This window comes from Lepidochelys kempii, chromosome 8 (genome assembly GCF_965140285.1).
Source record: "Lepidochelys kempii isolate rLepKem1 chromosome 8, rLepKem1.hap1, whole genome shotgun sequence".
In the NCBI taxonomy this organism is placed as follows: domain Eukaryota; kingdom Metazoa; phylum Chordata; order Testudines; family Cheloniidae; genus Lepidochelys; species Lepidochelys kempii.
In genome coordinates, this window is record NC_136387.1 from 47,098,300 (window position 1) to 47,113,251 (window position 14,952).

General features: G+C 43.3%; 2 protein-coding genes across 6 annotated transcripts in view; one reads left to right on the forward strand and one right to left on the reverse strand.

The window, feature by feature from the left end:
* Window positions 1-5,480, forward strand: part of SCYL3 (SCY1 like pseudokinase 3) — a 34,331-nt gene extending 28,851 nt beyond the window's left edge. For all 4 annotated transcript variants that reach the window (XM_073356376.2, XM_073356375.2, XM_073356374.2 and 1 more), the window contains one exon: window positions 1,636-5,480. In XM_073356376.2, coding sequence (XP_073212477.2) covers window positions 1,636-1,695 — 60 coding nt within the window. In that variant the 3' untranslated portion in view covers window positions 1,696-5,480. The remainder of the gene's footprint in view (window positions 1-1,635) is intronic.
* FIRRM (FIGNL1 interacting regulator of recombination and mitosis) overlaps window positions 1,995-14,952 on the reverse strand; it is a 32,393-nt gene continuing 19,435 nt past the window's right edge. Inside the window, exons 14-24 of one of the 2 annotated variants that reach the window (XM_073356368.2) lie at window positions 14,568-14,650; window positions 12,857-12,908; window positions 11,990-12,079; window positions 10,524-10,709; window positions 9,028-9,150; window positions 6,392-6,487; window positions 5,804-5,917; window positions 5,243-5,347; window positions 4,754-4,834; window positions 3,737-3,856; window positions 1,995-2,853 (exon numbers count right to left, since the gene is read on the reverse strand). In XM_073356368.2, coding sequence (XP_073212469.1) covers window positions 2,668-2,853; window positions 3,737-3,856; window positions 4,754-4,834; window positions 5,243-5,347; window positions 5,804-5,917; window positions 6,392-6,487; window positions 9,028-9,150; window positions 10,524-10,709; window positions 11,990-12,079; window positions 12,857-12,908; window positions 14,568-14,650 — 1,236 coding nt within the window. In that variant the 3' untranslated portion in view covers window positions 1,995-2,667. The remainder of the gene's footprint in view (window positions 2,854-3,736; window positions 3,857-4,753; window positions 4,835-5,242; window positions 5,348-5,803; window positions 5,918-6,391; window positions 6,488-9,027; window positions 9,151-10,523; window positions 10,710-11,989; window positions 12,080-12,856; window positions 12,909-14,567; window positions 14,651-14,952) is intronic. The other variant, XM_073356370.2, reaches the window with a different exon arrangement.

Here is a 14,952-nt window from a genome sequence, read left to right on the forward strand (position 1 = left end):
TGGAAAGGAGGGACCCTCACCTTGCTTAGAGGTAACGGTTCTTGTGATAACAGCATGTGTTCCTCTGCTGAGTGATATGCTAAGAGAAGGGGGACTGCTGCTCTTACCCCACCTTGCTGCCACAGTACTTTACTACCATTTGAGAGTCACAGCAGGGACAGAGTGTGGTTTTAAACCATTGTTTAACTGCAAAGTACCTGACCCAATCTGTTAAATGATTGGCCCAGTGCTAGCTTAACGCACACCATCTTTGGAAACTACTGCTATCTTGTGTACTGAGATGGCCCCCTGACCGTAGTAACTGAGCACTTAATGCATTTATCTGCACAACACCCCTGGGAGGTGTTATCAGATAGAGGCCAGTGAGCTGCACAGGGAGTCATTGCTGGGTCTCAGGCCAGTGAGTGGCTGAACCACTGTAAGTCCCAAATGATTGCAGCACAAGGATTTTATTTTAGTTTGGGAGTGGGGGGAACCGTCGAAAAGCTGACCTGACTAAGACGGGGAGAATCTTAGTGCAGAGCTCCATGGTGGCTCCTCACAAAACTGCAGGGAAGGGATGTATTAATGAGCCAGGCATCAGTGTGATGGGCATGGCCAGTGCGTCCGCTGCACAGCCTGGCTCAATGGGCTAACCCAGGTGCCGGTCTGTAGCATACGAGTTCCTGCCTCTGGGGTGGGAGGGTTCAGCTGCTTAGAAATGATGCATAGCACCTCTCTGGAAAGCTGTTTTACCAGAGCTTTCCAGGGGAGTTAAAACCTCACCTGAAGTGACATTTTAAAGCAGCTGATGTTTTAACTGCCTACCAACAGCACCTCCTTAATGCAGTGTTTCAAGTGCTTCCTTTGAACTATTCTGAGGGGAAGAGATGGTTTGTTTCTAAAAATAGCAGATGATTGCTTATTTTTCTGGTACCACAGGGAGTAAATTATTAGCAGTGGAACAGCTGAGCTCTGCTTAGAAAAAATTGTCACAAGTACCTGTGGGTGCTCAGCGTAGGCAAAGTACAGATAGGTCTGGTCACTGAGTTAGGTAAGCAGTAGCTGGTAACCCCTTGTTACTTTCAGCCCACATACTGCTTCATCTACTATGTCTATGGGGCTCTTCTAGAATGGGGATGAGGCACTTTCATTATGAAAGGAATACTATGTCTATATAAAGATTTAATGGAGGATGTTGGATTTGGAACTGCCTGGGGTTTAGGGTGAGAGCTGGTGGTAGCCCAGCAAACCTTACTCTCTCTTGTTGAGTCTGCTGAGGTGATTTCTGGTATTAGTGGCCTTGGGGAAAGGACTGTCTCTCTCTCCCCCTTATCAGGCAGAAGGAACAGGAAGGGGTGCATGGCATTATAACACATTCATTTTGCTGCTGCTGATCCAGCTAGTAACTGACTAGCTGTGCAGTTTACTCAAAAGGTCAGAGGATTACCAAAAACCTGGCTCAGGGAGGTAGAACTCCAGCTCTGAACCACACAGGAATTCCCCCAGGAGCAGGGGGCAGTAGGCCCCACTGATGTCTGCAATAGTTCTCAGGGGTTGGGTTAATGTATCTATTTATTTTACATGGATGGGTGTAGCTCTGCATGACTGTCATCTGGTGTGTTCTTACTGATACAGTTTATGTAATTATTCTAGGCTGAAACTGCAGGCTGGGGTGAAGAGGAAGAGTTGAACTGGGAAGATACTAACTGGTGATGGATGGGAAAAGACAAGGGCAATCGATGGCCTATTGCTTCCATGATGTGTTAGATTATTACCTCATCAACACTATTTTACCAGGAAGGCAGGCACTTTCGCTTGCGTTAAGCAAGATCCCAGTGCAGCCTATCTTCCTGTACAAGGATGCTCCTTTTCCAGCCTGTGCTGAAGCCATATGTACAAGTGAGGTGCATAGCACTGGCTAGTGGAAATGGGAACAGCTTGAATGGTTTGTGTTTTGGAGCTGAAAAAGAAGAGTGATTTATACTTTTCTGTTTCAGGAATCATCACTGCTCTAGAAAACTCTTGAAAATAAATGAAAATTGCATTAGTTCAGATAAATTTTATTAATGTTTGTGCCATTTCTTTTTATTAGAAAAATAAGCCACAGTGGAGGGGCTCCTTTTAACTTTTTAGATACAAACTGCAGTGATTGTAGACTGTACAGTTTACTTGGATGACTTATTTATTGCTGCTCTACCAGAATGGATGGCTGGGAGACCATTACAGGGAAAGAGTGTTTAACACACATTGTATCATACTCTAAATTCACTCTGCTCTTAAACCTGACCAATAAAGATTATTTTCAAGAGATCAGTACAGTGTCCGAGTGGAATAGCAGCCCAGGTGCATATAGTCTCCATGAGAGAATGGAACCTTGGTTTTAAAATACACAAACTATTCATGCATTCACTGTTATCGGTTTAATACAAAACAGGGACAATTATGGTCCATTTTCTCTTACAACACAATCCTGTTAAGTTTTCCCTGGTCCAAGTTAGAGCAGCACATGGAGTCAGTTAGTTGGAAGGGTTAAGATGTTCAATTTAACTCTTTTGGAAGACTGGCCTTCTGCCTTAACAGCAGGCACATTTATCAAAATCTGTGTTTTGTAGAAGGGTATCACAGGTAACTCCCCTTATTTTCAGTTTGTTCATTTGCCAGCAGAGCTGTTCAGCATCTAACACCTTACCGTACACTGTTTCTTAAGATGGCTACTGTTGTCTGTAGAGCCTCTAATTTCACTGCAAGCCAAGCAGGAGATGGTCCTTTCTGCAGCAGCAGTTTCACAGCTTCCAGTGCTCTCTCTGCAGCATCTATAGCAGACTTGTACTGCTCCTCAGAGGGTGAGTGACAAGCTCTCTTTGCTAAAGGCTGCAGATTAAAACACGAGATGTTAAACCTCTATTTACTGCCAATCCCACTATGATACAGGCTAAATCCTCAACCTCTTAGATGAAAAATAACCAGGCAGTGTCGTAAGCCCCTTCAGCTGGGATTTTTCATGCAGGTTTAAACTCTGAGGCTCCTAACAAAGTTTTATGTCTCATCTACTGGTTCAATATAAAGTTTAGTATCCCCATTAACACAGGCATGGGGGCTCCTGACTTTTGGACAGAGCTCCTTTCAATGCTCCTCCTTGAGTGAATAAGGGCCCCCCCATTAGTAACAACTGGGGGAGAAATGAAATCACATAGTCCTCGCTTATGACAGTCTAACAGGTGTTAATCAGCTAGGAACAAAAGAACTAGCCTTGAATGTGCCTGAAGTATTGTGTTGCACTGAACTCAGCTGTTTATGGGAAGCCTTGCTGTATTTGGTACACTAAAAATTCAGCATTAGGGAGTGCTCTGCTCAGCAAGACAGAGAGGGGTTTGTTTCTCATCCCTGCCCCTGACAGCCTTGTATTGTCAATCACTTTCTAACACCCCCTGAACCTTTAGAAAACTGGCCTGTTACCTGAGGGCTAGCAGCAATTCCAGGGGTTGGATGGGACTACCAGTGGCTACTGGGCTAAGCCAGGGGTCCTGATTAGCCCAGCTTTTCACAGCTCCTCTGAGGTGCCTCCCGCAGCTCTCTCACTCAGCCCTTCAAGGCCGTGGCAAGGGCAGTACAGAGCCCAGCACTGAAATGCAGCAGGTGGGTGTGTCCTCTTCACAGCAAGGGCTGGGAGAAGGACAGCGCCATTCCCCATGGATGAGGGCACGGCTAAGGACTAATACAAACTTAGTCCAGCTGCTTTCAAAGATGCACCTACCTCTAATGCTGAGCCCCCTTCGCCATCCATTTTCATTTTAAGCAAGTGTGCGCTGCAGATGGCCTTTTCCTGTTTCACACGTTCTGCCCTCGCTTCTGCTGTCTCCTCTCCTTGCCTTGTCTGAGGGAAAAGCCACAGGAGAGGTAACTAAGCAAACTCAGCAGCATTTCCAGCCTCCATGACTCCAGCCCTTGCACTATTACACTGTGGCAATGGAAATACTCTTTACAAAATAAAAAACAGATTATGTGAAAGTGCAGTTCTTCAGCAAGGCTTCAACCAGCAAACGTATGGAGCTAGGCTGGGCAAACAGCTCAGTCTAACGTGGGCTACAACAGCTATGCTGGAGCATCACCTCGTGTATAACATTAGCAGGTAGAAGTTGCTTTGCTGCCTCTCCCCTATGCAGTACAATGGGCAAAAACTCCTGCACTGTCCTCTCTGAAGTGCTGCTGTCCAGTGGAAAGCTGGCACAAAGGGGGACAGGGTTGTTAACAGCAGAGAAAACTCTTCACCTTTTAATGGTCATGAGTTCCGTGCATTTACTAGTCATCCTCTAGGAAGTACAAAATATTCTTTCATTAGTTTTTTCTCAGTACTCTCTGTGGAGGCTGCTGCGTGAAGTAAATAGATGCACTCTGCTAGTCAGTTATTTTCATTTAGGTGCCCCTTTTAATTGGTACACACACAGCAAAGGGGCTTGGGAACCTGGCCTTTTGCCTCTGCACCCCGGAGCTGCGATCTGTCATCTCACTAGTGGATGCCTCTTCACCTTACCCGAAGCACCAGCCAATTTAGTCGCCTTGTACTCAAGAAGGGAATAGCAGGAGATGTTAATAAATCAGAGTTGGAGAAGCACTGGGAAAGTGTGTGGTGGAAACTTGCACAGCATTTGCCATCACTGTTCATCATTCTAGACAATCATCAGATTCCAGTTACAGCAGTCTTGTGTCAGTTTACTGTGGGAAAGAGCCCCTCCTCTATCAAGCAAGACAACAGTAAAATAATTCAAGATACCTTGGCCAGAAAGCAAACAACTTTGTTTTTAGTTTCTTCAGAATTAAGGCACTGAGGAACTACATCTTCATGCCTTGTTGCCTGTCAAAGGTTTTGAGCAAAAAAAAGTTGATTAGTATATTAATGTTCAATGCAGCCATAATAAAGATGAACTGTAGAGCATCTACAAAACAATCTGAAAAATGTTCTGTGTTAAAAGGATGTGTGTGTTTATGTGTGGTATTTAAAATAATACTGGAAATCTGTTCTTCCTTCACTTCCGCTTCCTGGGGCCACTGTATTTCTCTTGCATTTTGTTAATCCTTTTATTTTTGCACCATAGCAAATGGAATACTGAGGTCAGTGTCAAGCATTTTGCTCCTAAACAGACACTGACAAAACGGAGGGAGTTCAGAGAAGAGCAACAAAAATTAAGATGCTAGAGAAACTGATATACAAGGAAATATTAACAGAGCTAAATGTGTATATCCAATGTGGTGCCATTCTTACCTCTGCAAACTGAGTGAATGCCTCCAGTGCGTGTTGGTAAATCAGCCAAGTCTTGTCGGCCAACAGAGAGGTAAAGAGATAGGACAGCTTGGGTATAACCTGCCCCTGAAAGGGAAGCGCACGCTAGTCAGATTTTTGTGGAGGGTTAATCGGCATATCCTGCCCCCCAACTCATCATTAAAGAAATATTCCAGAGTCAGAAGACTACAGTCTACAGGTTGAGCAAGTCTACAACAGGCTTGGTTGGCAAAAAAACATAGTAAGAGAGAACATGTCTGACCTCCAGCTGGGAAAGAATGGGTTTTGTGTACATCAGCCCTTCTCTCAAGCTCCTGGGAAATAATATACAAATGAATGCACCCAGCATCCTACAGGCAATGGGAATAACAGAAAGAGACTCACTGGAATATAAAACTGCCATGGAAGTATTCTGTCCTGGTTTGAAAATAAATGTCTCCAAGCACCACTGTCCAGTGCACTGTACTATGTATTCCACGAACACAACCCCTTAATAATATATACGAATGGCTCAGGACAAAATGTTGCCGCCAGTGCATTTACCTGGATTTCTTGTGGCATAAACAGTTTCCCCACAGAAGAGAGCAGATCCAGTGCTGCCAAACGAACATGATCTGGGGGATCCAACTCAAGGAGGGAAGCCTGCATTGCAAACACCTGCAGGAAAATAGATGTGGATGAAGCCCCATCAAATAAGACACAAACTCTGTTCAACGGAGGATTGCAATGACCATCAAGTCCGAGTTCATTCACATCTAGAGAGAGTTAGATCAGGACAATAGATGCATCAATGGAACAAAAGCAAGTATCCGGGAGCTTTTCAAAATGTTAAATGGAATCCTTACATAAAAGCCCAAAGTGTATTTGAAAGAGAAACATACATCAGACACCATCGCTGCCCAGCGAAAAAAAGGACTGCAAGAGTCCCAAAAGTGATGCTAACCAATGTGTAGCAAACACCATAGCAAAGCCATGAAAACAGTGTAGGAAGGAATCAAAATAAAGTTAAGAACTCTTCATTCTTGCTAAGTAGTAGAAATCAGACCATGAAACGACTCATTAGATGTGATCTCATTTAATAACAAAGATCCAGCATGCATGAGGTAGGTTGCCCAAAAAGACGTTTCTTACCTGAGTTATCAATTGAGGGTCTAACGTTTGGATGAAAAATTCCAGCAGTGGAAGGAGCAAGCAAAGTGTCTGCTGGAGGCATAGCTGACTTGAGACCTGCACCAGACCAGATGGACATATCATATAGCATCATAGCATTTCTGTTTACAGGGCAATTTAACTGGTTTATAAAAAGCGTGAGACTGCAATATTGTGCCCAAAGCATTTAACTTCAGACAAATACCATCGCAGATACAATCCCCATGAGAAGCAGTGAGGAAGGCAGGAAGTCTAAATACTAAGAGGGGCAAACTAGAGTGCTTGGGGTTAAGTTAGGATATTGATATACTAGGTATTGTGGAAACTCAGTGGAATGAGGAACGTCAATGGGACATGGTAATACCAGGGTAAAAAATACAAAGGAATGACAGAGTAGGTCGTGCGGTGGAGGAGTGACATTATTTTGGAAAAAAGCACAGAGTCAAATGAAGTAAGTCTTAAATGAATCAAACTGTACCACAGAATCTCTATGAATAGCAATGCCATGCTTGAACAATAAGAGTATAGCAGTAGGCAAGTACTATCAACCACCTGACCAGGATGGTGACAGTGATTTCAAGATGTTCAGGACAATTAGGCTGCAAGGCAGAAAATGCAATAATAATGGAGGATTTCAACTATCCTCATACTGACTGGGCGCATGTCACTGCAGGATGAGATGAAGAGATCAAATTTCTAGACACCAATAATGTCTGCTTCATGGAGCAGCTAGTCCTGGAACCCACAAGGGGAGAGACCATTCCTGATTTAGTTCTAAGTGGAGCACAGGATCTGGTCCAAGAGGTGAATATAGCTGAACCGCTCGGTAATAGTGACCATAACGTAATTAAATGTATCATCTTTGTAAGATGGAAAATACCAATGAAACTTGCCTCAGTAGCATTTAACTTCAAACTGGAGAGCTATACAAAAATGACAAAGCTAGTTAAATGAAAATTAAAAGGAAGAGTCACAAGGGTGAAATGGCTGCAAACTCTACGGAGACTATTCAAAAACATCGTAATAGAGGCTCAAACTAAATGTATACCCCATATTAAAAAAAAACAGGAAGAGGAACCAAAAAAATGCCAGCATTGCTAAACAGCGGAGTAAAAAGGCAGTTACGAGACAAAAAGGCATTCTTTAAAAACTGGAAGTCAAATCCTACTGAGGAAAATAGAAAGAAGCATAAACTCTGGCAAGTCCAATGTAAAAGTATAACTGGGTTAAAAAAAGAGTTAGCTAAGTTCCTGTAGGATAGATAGGTCCAGCGATGGACCCAATGCTCTAGGTGTCCCTAAACCTCCAACTGCCAGAAGCTGCAACTGGACGACAGGATGAATCACTCAATAATTGCCCTGTTTTGTTAGTTCCCTCTGAAGCATCTGGCACTAACCACCATCAGAAGTCTGATCCTGGGTGAGATGGATCACTGGTCTGACCCAGTATAGCCGCTCTTATCTTCATGATAATCAAAAAGAAGGAATAAAGAATTGTTTAGGATGGTTGCATTTTATAGGATACTCTACTATTGATATTTTTTATTAAAAATCTATGGCATTTGTATCCCGCCCCTCTCACAGAAACCAAAAAAGTAAGATGTCTCTCAACCTATTTTCTCCATAACCATTTGGCAAATATTTATTTCTCCCCTCCCTCCACATCTGAGCACAAACCATGATGACTCCCCTGACTGCACCTTCAAAAACAGCAAGATACACTGTTCGTGGGAAATGTTGGTTCGGTAACTTTCTGCTGCAGACCAATAGGAGGCCCTCGGTTTTGGTGTGCTACTCCAGATGGCAGTGGTTTTCATTCACATTAGTAGTGGGTTAAAAACACATGGGCCAAACCCTCAGCTGGTATAAACTGGAATAAGTCCACTGAAGTCATAGTCCTCCCACAGTTCAAATAAAATCAATGGAGTTACATTGAGTTACAACAGCTGTGGATCTGCCCTTATACATTTAGATCTTGGAACATAAAACAGTAATCCGTAGATTTAAACACTGTAGAGGAAATTCTGACTTCATCAAATGTCTCTACATTCTTTTTTCACCAGTGCAAGGAGTTAAAAACATGTCGTTTCTACAAAAGATGTTCTGTTTTCTGTACAACTACATCTCTCACCTGAGCTCAGAATACTGCTTTTGCAGGCTGTTCAGCGCCAAACAGAGCCAGAATTAATGCAATTCTCATCACAAGGAAATCCTATATTACACCTTTGTTTGTTCTTAGTAAAATAAGGTCATTAAATTATCTCCATTGGTTGGTTCATCTGGTTCTATTAATTTGTGTTTTCCCCATTTCTGGGGATCAATCCCCTTTCTAGACTTGTTTTAGACAACAGTCCATCTAAAACTGATATGGAGTAATATGACTCATCACTACACATGCAGTTCCAGCTACATATCACTGGGGGCAAACGTGCTTGTGGGAAGAATTCAGTCCCCAAAGCACTGGCAATGGCTCAGACACCATGATGTCTGAAGCACGGGGACTCAGCTGCACTGCACTTTAGGGAGCTGCTCCAATCCAATTAAATGACTTGGTAACACACAAATTGGGTCCTGCAGGGTAACGCTGCCTTACATTGTTGGAACACTGAGTTCTCTCACCTGCTTGACCTGGAGGAGAGCCCAGAGCTGACTAGCAGCTCCCAGCACTGCTGCCTGTAGTCCTGCCTCCAGAGCTTCGCCAGCAGAATTGCACACAGTCAGCAAGACAGAGAGGGCAACATTCTAGCAGAGATGGAGAGAGGGGTCAGGAGCAAGGTAAAAATCCGGCCTGCTGGATTCAGCTACTAAAGCCTCACAAGAGGCCCAATGTGTCAGTAATGTAGTTCTGCTAGTCCACCAAGCTAGAAGCCAACTCATGCCACCCTTCACAGAGCAAACTCCCACTGACTTCAGTAGCGGTTCTGCGCAAATAAGGAGGGGAGGGTTTAGCGGCCTTATCAATCACCACAGAAACATAGGAAGCAGAACCCTGAATTGCTGGCCTTTTAGGTGGAGGTCTCCAGTCACACTCAACTCTCCTTAGGTTGTCAAGAAAAACCAGTGCTTGTCTTTCAGGTATGGCAGCCTCCGAGAACAGCAGACCCCTTATCACTTAAAGAAATCTTCTAGCCGAAACCACACCAGAAGTCTAAGCGAGAACATTGTATGTATGCTCAGCAAGAGATCAAAACGTAATTAAAATACGTATTGATCCGCAGAGCTTTCGCTAACTATTGTTAACGGACACACAAGACGGGAACACAACGTTGCAAGGGAGGCACTACATGCCCAAAGATGGGCTCTTTCTGATCCAAAAGATTTTCAAAAATAGGAGTCTAAAGTTAGGTTCCTAATTCCATATTTGGGCACCTAAATGAGCGACCTGCCTTTCAAAAATGCCAAATAGCCAGTAGCTCCCACTGTGGCTGCCAGAGCTGTTCAGTAATCATCAGCCCTCTGGAAAGTTGGTCAAAAGTTGAAACTTAGCTCTCCCTTTGACACACGCATTATCTGACATTTTTGCTACTAAGAATTATTAGCATGCATTTACTGGGGGAGAGGGGAGAAGATAGATCTTTTCATAATATTGTACTGCAGTGACTCCTACAGGCCTAGATCAGGGCCCCACTGTGCTACACCCTGTACACATGAATAGGCCAGGTCTACACCACACACTTACTTCGCTATAACTGTCACTCAGTGGTGTGAAAAATCCACACCCTTGAGCGACGTAGTTACACCAATCTTAGCGCCCGCCCTCCCCCCATATAGACAGCACTATATTGGCAGGAGAGCTTCTCTCGCCGACAGAGCTACCACCTCTTGGGGAGGTGGAGTTAGTAAGCCAACAGGAGAGCTCTCTCCCATCGGCTTTAGAGTGTCTTCACCAGAAGCGTTACAGCAGTGCAGTTGCATTGGTGCAGCTGTGCCATACAAGTTTGTAGTGTAGACCTGTCCATAATAAAATGACACTCCCTGCTCCAGAGAGCTTGCAATCTGAACATATTGTAAGGCTGCACAATAGGGGAAGATAAACAAGCAGGGCCAGAGTAACAATAGGCTCCTTATCACTTAGGAGCTCTAAGTTTAATGAACAGAGTCACACCTTCCCTTACCACAGGTGGGAGTTCTCCCAGAGTGCACCTGCCGCTCAGCCACTGCCTGCATTGTGTGAGCCCCACCACACAGAGCTGGAGTGCCACATGTTTCCTAAGATCAGGAGTTAGGGCCTTGAGAGAAATATGCTGCCACAGGGGCAGGTTCTCTGCTTCTTTGGGAGGAAACTTTTGGGTAAACTCCACCTGCAAGTCAAAGTAAATGTTAATTAAAGAGATCAGGACAAAACCTGGAAGTGATGAGGTGCAAAACCTACAAACAGTACCTTGATTTGTGCTACTCTTGACATTTGACAAGGAGCCCCACATGAGGTGTGTGAGAATGATCTACTGAGGCAGTGTGATTCAGCAAATGGTACTCTCAACCATATGGGGGGATAGCAACAAAGAACAGGGGCCAGATCCTCAGCAAGCATAAATCTGCTTTGCTCCACTGAAGTCACTGGATCAATGATAACCGAAGATCTGGCCACAGACGTTTGGGGAACAATTCCCCATGGAAAGCAGTCTGCTGTTGGGCTCCCCGTCACTAATCAATCTCCCTACTACTGAAGAGCCCACTCCTACTTACATTTACAGACTGAGTAATTTTATCCATGTGAGCAGACCAATGGACTTCACCATGAGCTCTAAAAGTACCTCAGGGTTTGCAGGGTCAGCCCTTTAACTCTTAGTCCAAAAGTTTGCAGCAACCAAGGTTGATCCCCTTTGACTTTTTTACAGATTTGCAGCTCAGGAAGGAAATGCCACCATTCCCACACGGGACACCTGCTTTTTTAAAGCTTGGTGCAGACATACCATAGAGGAGCATATTCATACGAAACACCGACAAAATCAATGTTTTGCTCTTTGGCCTTTTCTTATGAAGCATGTAGAGGCTGATTCCCAGGGAACTAAACCAGTTAGCTGAGTATCCTTTTTACCCTGGTGATTTCCTGTGTACTATTTATTAATTTACTTCAGCATTGTTGTTTTTTGTTATTACTATTTAACTGTTATTTATTTGCAACTACCATTCCTATTGTGCCTTTAAACTTTATACGTTCAGCTGTGGTCTTCCTTTATACTGTGACTCAAAAGTGATCTAGTCATTATTAGAATAAGCAGAGTTAACTCTCACCATCTCTCAACTGGGAAACAGCCTAAAACACAGGGAAAACAGGACAACAAACTCAAAGCAAAGTTGGACTGATAATAAGGAAGAACTAAAGTGGTAAGAGAAGGCACTTCGGGACAGCACAGGGGTCAAGTTAGTTATTAAGGTAACCCCCTGTGTCCTTTCTGTATTGGTATGTTATCTTTTGCTCCGCTTTATCATCTCACAACATCAGGATGGCAAGAAACTACTGTTTGCTCCACCCTCCTGTTTCCAGTGAACTGAAAATGGATGGCTGGTGTTTTAATGGAGGCCAGTTGGATTTCTATTTGGCTTAGCAGAAGACTGGAGAAATTGGTGCTATACTTGCCTGGTGGTCTGGAGCCATCAAGAACAGCATACGCCTCAGCAGGACCCCCAAGACAGAGAGCTGGTAACACTCACCAGGGCAAGACTTTATCTGAATTAGGGTAACAGGGAATTGATCTAAGCAAATTAAGAAAAAGACACTGCTCCCAGCACATGAATCCTACAGGTTGGCATTTTCAAAGATTCAAAGACTTCTGTGACTCAGGAATATGACCTAAAAAATTAATATTGGGCCTCTGTTTAGGCAGCAACGAATTCTCCTCTTACACTGAAGATTACATTTCCCTTTTTAATCAAAACATCCTAATGAGTGATCACTGGTAGTTCAACACCATTACAGTCAAGTTTTTCCCTGCATTACAGGCCATCTCCTGGTTTACTGTTTTCTACTTCACGGTGCTATTTTTATTGCATATGTATGCTACTTTGCTCTTATTTATCCTTGGGGCATCTCATTGAATTCTGCTCTGTCCATTCCTCTAATTTATCATATAGGATTCACTATAGTAACTCCTAAATTAGCAGCTCTTACATCAGTTTTGCAGTGTCTGTATATTTCTCACCCCTTCCTTCAGATTGTTTACCTACATCACCACTGAATATATTTATAGTGCAACAAGTGCTAATTATTAACCCTCGGGAGGGAAGGATTTTCCCCATTTTGCTGATGGCAAAGATGAGGCACAGAGAGGATGAGAAAATTGTCCATGGTCACTTATGAAGTTTGCCAGAGAATGGAAGTTAGAACTCAGGTCTCCTTACTCCCTATCCCATGCAGGAAGTATGATCTGTTCAAGAAAAGCAGAAAACCTGTCTGCCGAAACACACACACGTACATGCATACACCACACTCTGCCACACTACTCACCAAATGGGCTATCACAAAGACGTGATGAGCACACAATTCAGCTGTTCCATACCTGGGATGTAACAGAGAGAGGTCAGTAAGCCAATCTGCACATCTGCCCTGTTCTGCTTGGTCGGAGAGAGTAGTTCACACTCTGCCACACAAAGCAGAGAAATGCTTTTTTCCTAAAGGCCTATGTATATTTCATTTGCCAGGAGAAAATTCCAAAGCCATTCTGTGGCCAGAGAATTAAGAAATATAGAGAAGAAAGGAAATACACTGGACTCTCGCTAGAACATGGGACCCATGCATGGTACCGCGTTATAGCGGGGACTGCGTAAAAATGAATTACAATTAAAGTAATTAAATTTGGGATTCATGGCTGCGACTGCGTTATATGTGAATTCACGCTATATAGACGTGTGTTCTAGCAAGGGTCCGGTGAACGACCCACCTTTTGCAGATCAAAACACAGGACCACTATACACCAGTGTAGCATTGACCATGATTGCAATTTAAGAAGAAAAAAAAGACATGTATACATAAGTGCATAGTACATGGATAATAAATGCACACTGTTGATGTTAATCAAATAAATAATAAATTAAAGTAAGTGTTGTAGAGTGAAGAGAACTTATATAAAATGTGTAAGTTGATACAGATACACTGGACCATTATAACAATGAAATTAGTGTAAACATATGGGAATGAAAGTTACATGATTCTAGTGAAATATATTTAAGGTTGGTGAAAAATGTTATGTTAATATATTGTTTGAGAAACTGTCTGTGATCTTGTCTTTAAACACTGATGCACAATGCATGTGCACAAGGGGGAAAGTTTTAAGTGGCAAGTGCATCCTTGCCATAGTGGCATATTGTGACTTCGGTGCTCAGCTGTACAATATTAACATCCTTTAGCTGGAGATTTTTTGGTATGGAATTTCCTAAGGCTGGGTTGTTTTTCAAAGAAAAAATACCCCTAAAAGCAGCAGCACCTCCACGTTACAGGATTTCAAAGCTCTGTTGACTTGCCAAAATTTGCCAGTCCCACATGGAAATTCAATAGTTTGGCCAGATCCCACCAGAATGCTGCGTCGCACACTCTTTACAAAGACTGTAACAGAAAGCCCCTCTCCTGAGAGACTTAGCAGCTGCCGAGCTGAGGAGGTGCATTGCAAGAGCCCTCCCTCAAGTCTTTCTCATCCCCTTCCTTCAGCCTATCCACCCACACAATACACACTTTTACTAGCTATGCAGACAAGCAGAGCTCCCCTTAGCTGCACACTTTACAAGGTTAGCAAAAAACCCTGTGCAAAATATTGTACATATGAACAAACCGATCTTCAAAGACTTTCAATGCAAACAAGTCAAAATAAAGCATCATGGAGCATTAAAGGCTCTCTCTCCTCAGATGGCCATTTCCATGGCACATTTAAACTTGCTACCCACAGTCCTCCACTGTAGAGCTGCTAGGAAAAAAATGGCAAGAAATCTTTTATAAAAGTACGTTTTCCCCTCATGTTGGAAAAACAGCTGAACCATTTCTGCTCATGTTTTCCAAAATAAGCTAAATTTTTGAGTATAGACCAACCCTAGAACATGGCTACTCTACAAGTGAAACTGTCTGAGAATTATGAGCCATTCAAACCATGCAGTTAGGAAGCAAACGTTCATGCAGCCTGAACCATACAGTGCATTGCTCCTTGCCCTACAATAATTGGGTATCTTACCGAGCCAGGAAGCACCATGAATCCATAGCCAGTAGAGAGGTGATCATACTAGAACCCAGGACTGCATCCAGCAGAGCATGCTCCTGAGGAAAGAATAGAGAAGGCACTTCTGAACAGATTGCAATTTTACTCTCTACTTTTAATCCACTTACTTGTGTGACACATAATTAGACTGACAAGGTGGGTGAGGTAATATCTTTTATTGGACCAACTTCTGTTGGTGGGAGAGACAAGTTTTCGAGCCACTCAGAGCTCTTCTTCAGGTCAAGCTTGTTTCTCTCACCAACAGAAGTTGATCTAATATAAGATATTACCTCACCCACCTTGTCTCTCTAATATCCTGGGACTGACATGGCTACAACTACACTGCATATAGAATTAGACT